We start from the raw sequence: 7,577 nt of genomic DNA, 5'->3' as shown, positions 1-7,577 counted from the left end.
GGGCACTTAAAGCTGGGAAATTTTACGTACTATTAGCAGGTATGGTGTTACTAAATATTCTAGAAAGTCCTCGCATTCTGTTGAGCAGCATTTACAGGATATTTTGTAAATTAAGGCATTTATTAATGTGAGCTTTCAGGTGGTGTTTGTCTAGGGCACTCCAGCGTAACCCGTAGGACCTTACGACTAAACTAAAAATATCCATGTGCCAATACACCACTATGCTAATAATTCAGTTTTTTCTTACAGCTACTTTTCAAAATAAACATACTGCCCGCATTTTTCTTTGCTCTTTGTTAATCTTAACTCCATTTTACAGTCTGTACGTTTTCAGTGTTTGCAATGGCTGACACTGCCAAGATATAAGACACTAAAATTCAATTCAAAGGATTTCCATAAATAAAGCCAGTCATCTTTCACCTAATTTATTTTAAGTTCCAATTTTTTCCAATTCCAAACAAAAGCTAAATACAAGTTTTAAACAGGTAAGCACTAGTTTTATCCAAAGGGAGCAGGCTTATGCAGTTTTACTCCAGTAAAGCACTCAACCCTTAAGCAGAGCCTTCTTTGTCATCAAAACTATACAGTAGTCTTCCTTTTATCATTGCACAATCTTAAAATGTTCTGTCGGAACCAACTTTTGACACTCCAAACACTATTTTACATTGTTTTATAATGTCTATTACAAAAGAAAAAAACCTCAATGGGTTTTCCATAAGAAATGTTTTAGAAGCCAGTATTTCCTGCACAGTTCACCTGCAAGTTTACAAGTATCAACTCTCAAGAAAAAAATAATCCTCCACCAACATTGTTTTTGCAGCTATTATTTTACTTTATTTTTAGCTGCTTTAGCAACTTCAGACTCCAGGTCTGCCTCATCTGTATAAATGCATCCAACTCAAAAGAATACTTTCATACAGTTATACAGCAACTTGGGGAAAGAGATCCAAAACAGAAGTGCCAGTAAACTCAGACATGGCCCAGCAAAATAAAAGAGGCAAAAAATGCCTGCACACTGAATGAGATGCTTTTTAAAGAAAGATTTCTTTCCTGCATTTACTTCCTATTGTAATAGCCACTCATCTGTTCATCAAAATGAATTACAGTGCTCTTGATACAATCATCAACAGCAAAGCTATAGAGCTTTGATACCCATTACATTCACTTCTCTACCTCCAAATACCGATGGTTAACGTTACAGATGCTCGGGGGCATGACCAGCACAAACAGGAACACCACCACAGATGATCACCTTGTGCTTTCAGATACTTTTGTTTCAGTGTACAGTCCCTTCATTTCACATTTTAGTAAATGCTGATGCAGTGCAGATGTGTGCAGAGCATCCTCTCTTTCACAAGGTCCATGCAGAAAACATCTAAAAAAATGGTAAAGTTCTGAGATACAAATGATAAAAAAAAATCCAGGATGATCAAGTTTCACAATGTACAGTGTTCTGAACATGAGTCCATTTTCTTCTAAATTCTGAAAGAATAAAGTGGTGAGGAAAGTGAAAATCCACTGCTGCATTCTGTGATCTTCCCCATTTTGCTGGCCAGTACCTTACTCTGGCATGTAAGGACAGAGGTGATCCTCTATGGTACCAACCGTCCAGTGAGTGAGCTGCTCCTGTGGCAGGTACAGGCAGATGCTGCATAACTTGAAGATTGTAGCTTTGTTTTTTGGAGTCTAGAGGCAAAGAAAACCCAAAAAAAGCTATTAAACATGAAAGTTAACTGAAGACTAATAGGAAGAGCCCCAGCAGGTCCAGCCAAAGTATTAGGTTGCTGCTGGTTGTGGAGTAACACCACAGACATTTAAAAGCCACTATTTCATCCATATACACAGCCTGAACTCAAAACTGGTCTTCCACCTCTAATGCCCAAAATATTTTTATTATTCTACTCATTCTTCACTTGAATAATTTTTGTAGCACCATCTGAAGTAAGCCTGTGTTTTAATTTTTTCAAAACACCATTAGGTCTGTTTTAGAACATATTCAATTTTTAATACAAGAACATTAAATTAATTCTGTGCAAACACACCTGTGGCCTGTAGCTAGTTTTTGCATGTGTGAATCCTATTTATAGGTTGTTTCTTCTGAAACTGCTGAAATGTAAGCATGAACGCATGATCAATTTTTCTACTTGAGTATTTTGCAATAAAATTGCTGAGGCTCTTCTCAAGAACAAAAAGCATTTTATGATTAAGACACACTTCTTAAAAAGAGGGACACAATAAGCTTACCTGCAAGTGCTGTCTGTCAATGAAGAGAAACACTGACTGGTTAGGGTTGTTGACAACAATTCCAGTCTTGTCCTTTCGGCTCAGAACATGCAGAAACTGTTTTTCATAGTCACCGTGATGAAATTCAAACTTGGCCTGCATTGTGTGAGGGAGGGGAATAAAATATTAAGCTAAAGCTCACATTTAACCTATTCATTTCCTTAAATGTGAGGCTTTACAACTACTTTTTCCACTTCCTTTTCTCATCTGTGAAAAGCAGAAATTGGGGACCACAGCAACAATGACACACTTGAGTCATGGCACAATTTAAAGAATTCCCTAGTTTCATTCTGCCAACACAGACATTAGTCATTGCACTGACGTAATAACAATGCAAAGGTACGACTTCAACTGCATATATAAAACCAGGTTCAGTTATTGAAAAACAATCTAAAATGTTCAAAATAATGGATAAATTCCATCCATCTCAGACCCTCTTCCATCTAACAGAATACAGCAACTTGGGATACTCAGAGAACCTTTAAGACACCCTCATATGTAGACAAAGATTCAACTGCAGTAAGAGCCACATCTAATTCACTTCCACAAATACTAACATGATATATGTATTTATATATATGTTATTTGCAAAGGTCTTTCAGATGCTTAAATTTTGGAAGTGGTAATACCACAGCGCATAAAGATAGGAGGCAGAATTTGGCATTCCAAACATTGACTGCTTTATAAATAAAAACAGCCGGCATACTTTCTAACATCCACAGAAGTCACACACCTTATCAACCTATTGGTTAAGAAGAGAAAGTACTTCTCCCTCCCTCCAGTTGTAAATTATTATTGAAGTTCAAAAACAAAAACAAATACCTGAACAGGCCTGAAGGGCTCATCAGATCCCTTCCACCGAGAAAATAGGAGACAGACTATCTTCTCAATATCATTACGAGGCCAAAGAATGAAGTCCATCTCCTGGGTACAGCCAATCACATCCTGTAAGTAGTAAAGTTCTGCACTTACTTTCCCTTCATTAGTTGAAGATATAGATAAGAAACTTATCTATAGAGACACATAATTAAAAGGTGGAACTTATTATCATGCTTGTGTAATTTTCCACTTGTATTACTCACGGCACAACTAAAGTCTTCCTTGCCTTCCATCAAGCTTTAATATCAGTATCCAGTTAATATAAATTCCAACTTTAAGAAAACATTAGCAAAGACTGTCTACCTTCCAATATTCATAAGGCAAAAGCACTTAGTTGTACAGTAAGAGCTGTTGAATAATTAGCACAGGCCTAAAGGAGAAGGATGGCAAGAAGGTAATTCCCAAGGCATATTTGAATGAGAGTGGAGAATGAGCACTACATATTTAAGCACTTTCAGAATACATATGCTGTCACCCTTCAAACTAGGCCCCATAAACACGTGCCCTCGGAACCCTCGTGCCACAGAAGAGAAAAACAGAGACAGCAGGATTAGCCTTAACATTCACAAAAAGCACAAGCTGTGAAAAGAAACTAGAATTCAGCACATATAAAGAGCAACTTTACCCTGCGCATAGACTGGTAGCGGGGTGCGTGAAGCTGTACTACATCCTTCTGCAGAAGCTCTAAGGAACTTTCCAAAGAATAGCTGGAATCCCGCACGCCTTTCAGGATATTTTCTTCATAATTATTGGTCATGACTGGTATCACTTCAGACACTTCAAAAAGCGCTGACTTTTTCTTCTAAAAAAAAGCACAGGTTACATTAAGATGACAATCCTTTCTAGGCAATTACAGGTAACAGTTTATTTCAGAATTTGTGATTTTCTGTCAGCATTCATGTATAGAGTGCACATCACCATTTGGGTCAGAGTCAGGACTCTGACACAAACCACACTAAAATCTACATGCAAAATTTTATAAATTAAACAGAATCAGTCCAACAACTTTTTTATTAAAAAAGTTAAACATGTTTTTGTATTCTCCAAAGATGCAAATTTACATGCCAATCTTGCAAACATTAAAGCTGTATCTAAACATTAATAGAACGGCCTTTTCATCATGTAGAATACATGACTTTGGGCTGACCAAGAGCCCTCTGGCAAGCTTCTCTTTGCAAACCAAGTAACTTTTTTCTTTCCACTTCCCTTTGCAATACTTTAAAGTTGGCCTTTTATGAAAAGTGGAGTCTTTCAATGCCACATTTGGTAACAGTGGGTAATCAAGACCCAATCCGAAGCTAGCTACAAGTCATAGCCTTCTCAAAAGAGTAATATATTAATTTGCTAAGTAACTTTTAGACTCAACACAAACATTCCAATCTCTCTCAAGCAAGGCCAAAGCATTATGGGGAATTTGGAAGAACAGTGTTTGTTCCATGTAAAATGGCTTATAGTTGTATTTTATCAAATAACCTTCCACAACCCCAGCCAGAACATACATAATAGGCACCTATTTGCTGACCAAACTAGCCTGAGCTAAACTCCTACGTTAAGCAAACTGGTACTGGATGGACATCTTCAGATCCCTGTGCTACAAGCAAATTTTATAGGATTTAAAACAGACATTTACAATGAATTTCTACAAAGCAAGCAGAAAGTAGTATGAATGCTCCAATTAAAACCATTAAGATGTTAAAATATATTAACACCCATATCAGCTAAGAACACTTAATTATCACTGCTTAAGCCTTCATATTTCTTTGTTACTGTGAGACAGTACCAAGAAATTACGTACCACTACATCCATCTCTGTACTAGAATTGATGAACAAAAGCAAAGTGAACTTAGGAATTTCAAGGAAACCTTTGAATTAAGAGTCTCTTCATTAAAAACACATAGCTATTACACTGAATGCAAAAACTGCACATTTGAGGGGATTAAACAATTTCACTGCTTATCTACATGCATTTTCTGCATTATGTACCCTGCTGCCATTTGGTTCTACCTTCAGTTCCTCACCATTTGTTCAGCACACTCACTACAAGCACCTTCACCTTCTGTGGACGGAAACTCTCCTACCATTCTGGGTCTGGAGTTAGCTACAGAAATACCAGCAGGCTCCCCACCCTGGCCCAGATGCACAGCATCCAGCAGCAGCAGACAGGCAGCCAAGCAAATGAAGGCTTCCTCTTTTCCCTCCGTGCTCCCTTCCAAAATGGTAGCAGCAGTTTCACATACGACTGTGTGCCTGGGCCATTTCAGTATTTCATTTTGCACCTCCTCCCTTCCACTGCCAGGTTCTCGTTCCTGCTTTAACCAGATAAATGCAGTAACTTTGGCAAACGCAACAGCCAGGTTTCCCTTTTCAACTCAACTGTTCACAGCCAACAATTACACAACTCAGACCCCAACGAGGCTTAACAGAATACAGCCTCCACTTTGAAAATTATTTACCCAATACAGAAGTCACCAAGTAATCATTTAATGAGGCACCGGCACCCTCTGCATTACAAAACTACAAACATACAAAAAGCCAAAATGACAAACATGAACTAAGTAAGTATAATAGCAATTAATATATATATATTTTTTTTTTAAGTATGTTAAAAAGTCAATGGGATCTATTAAGGATAATCGGTAAGATGGGATCGGGGAGCAAGATTTCAAACAGCAGTTAACGTGCATTGCAACAGACAATACAGTTAAGAGAAACATTAAAACCAAGTTACCTTGTCTTTGAACACAAAGGCAATGTACATCTTGAAGTCAAACTGGTCAGCTAAAGATTCTTTTTTCTTTCTAAGCTGAGCACGAAGTCTGTTCAGAGCTTGTTTCTTCCGGGAGTTTGGGTCCCCCATTTTGGAATACAGGTGGTACTAAAGCCTTTGAAAACTGTCGCTAAACTATGGGCACCTTTTCGTAAGACTCAAGTACAACAGAAACAAGTCGTTTTATTCCTGCTAATACGACTGAACAGATAAAATGTGAATGTAACCCAAAACCACTCCTCAGGCACTATTTTACGAAGATGTCGTATCAGAGGGGTCAAAAACCAAAGTAAGTAGCTGTCCAGCCATGGCTGGACAAGCGGTTTTACAATAAACCAAGAAAAAAAATCTAAGAATTTTGAAGAAAAACAGTTTAGCTGCAGGAATAAGTGGGCAAAAAGGAAAAAAAAAACCAACCCAAATCTTACCACAATTTATGTGTACAATAAAAAGCAACTGGCACAAGCCCAATCCATTGGGGGGGTATTTTTGCTCTGCTTACAAAAAAAAAATTAAGCTGAAATTACAAATTGCATTTTACCCCAGCCAGATTCATGACTCTACTGATTATTATTCTCAGCTTTCCACTATTACTAAGTTGCCTGTCGTCTTTTTTTTTTTTTTTAGAATTATTACACTTGGTGGAGAGCAGAGAACAGGGTGCAAAGGAGGAGTGCACATCCTGGGAGATACGAGGTTTCTCTGCCAACAGCAAAATCAACTACAGACAACACAGTGCTGGTTTGCAGGGGAGTAAAGAGAAAAAACAGTGGAGTCATTTCTAACTTCATCCTGCTCATCATCAGGCACATCACTGCCCTGAGGCTACTGCTGCCAAAGAGAAGAGGGATCATGATGGCCATAGACGAGGAACAGGCAGGGGTTCAAGGGACAGTATTATCTCATCTAGAGATTAAAACCCAAATCAGTGCCCCAAACCCGGGCTGCTTACCAGTGGGAGAGCCCTACATCCCCTGACACCTCACACGCTCCCTGGGCTGCCGATCCCCCGGGGACCCTTCTCTCTCTCTGCTGCTGCGCTCCACAGCGAGCACAGTTAGCCGAGGCTGTGCATGGCACACGCTTTTCGCTTCTCCTTCGGCCTCTCTCTACACAGGATGGCAGAGGCTGCAGCGGGCGGCCTGTGCCCAGGGCAGCGGGACACCCACAGTAGCACGGTGCCTCCCCTCTCACTTCATGGTCACGACTTGGAAAACATGGAGAGTTTTGCTCCTGCTTTTCTCGCAAAATAGGTTTTTGGTGCTAAAAATTTTTTGCGAGGTTTTTTTAATTGCAACTCTAGGGTGCAATTTTTAATCTCTAAAATGCCCTCCCCCCAAAAAGCAAATCCCCAATTATCAAGTTATTTTCTTCCTCTCTCCAGACATTTCCACCCCCAGGTGCTTGATCAGTCGGGGTTGAAAGTTTTTAAGTTAACAAATTTGCCAGACCAGGTTAAGAGTGGGAAAAGGTATTTTCCCCCTCCTCTCTTGAGGAAAAGAAAAAAAAAGAAAGGAAAACAAAACCAAAAAAGGAACCCCTCCCAAAACTTCCCCCCCGCTTAAGCAAGAGACTGAGAGAATCAGACAAGAGACCGAGACCGTGGCCCGCTCGCTACCCGCAGACGGCGGGCGCAGGAGGAGCAGT

General features: G+C 39.3%; 1 protein-coding gene across 1 annotated transcript; it reads right to left on the bottom strand.

The window, feature by feature from the left end:
- Positions 1-409: 409 nt before the first annotated feature.
- Positions 410-6,939, bottom strand: CUNH6orf62 (chromosome unknown C6orf62 homolog). Its single transcript, XM_010169104.2, has 5 exons — positions 5,892-6,939; positions 3,788-3,964; positions 3,106-3,228; positions 2,245-2,379; positions 410-1,686 (listed from the first exon to the last, which is right to left on the bottom strand). Exons 1-5 carry the CDS (start codon positions 6,018-6,020, stop codon positions 1,561-1,563), a joined length of 690 nt encoding a protein of 229 aa, XP_010167406.1. The 5' UTR covers positions 6,021-6,939; the 3' UTR covers positions 410-1,560.
- Between the last annotated feature and the right edge of the window lie 638 nt (positions 6,940-7,577).

The sequence above is a fragment of the Antrostomus carolinensis genome, unplaced genomic scaffold, assembly GCF_000700745.2.
Source record: "Antrostomus carolinensis isolate BGI_N321 unplaced genomic scaffold, ASM70074v2 scaffold12560, whole genome shotgun sequence".
In the NCBI taxonomy this organism is placed as follows: domain Eukaryota; kingdom Metazoa; phylum Chordata; class Aves; order Caprimulgiformes; family Caprimulgidae; genus Antrostomus; species Antrostomus carolinensis.
The sequence above is the reverse complement of the archived record's forward strand: the minus strand, read 5'-3'. Positions and strand labels throughout refer to the sequence as shown.

Excerpts from the sequence above, each read along its gene's own strand:
- CUNH6orf62 (XM_010169104.2), bottom strand. The coding sequence starts at position 6,020 with ATGGGGGACCCAAACTCCCGGAAGAAACAAGCTCTGAACAGACTTCGT. Across the intron at positions 2,380-3,105 it reads AGCCCTTCAGGCCTGTTCAG|GCCAAGTTTGAATTTCATCA; the intron begins GTATTTGTTTTT and ends CACACAATGCAG. Across the intron at positions 1,687-2,244 it reads TTGACAGACAGCACTTGCAG|ACTCCAAAAAACAAAGCTAC; the intron begins GTAAGCTTATTG and ends CTTTGCCTCTAG.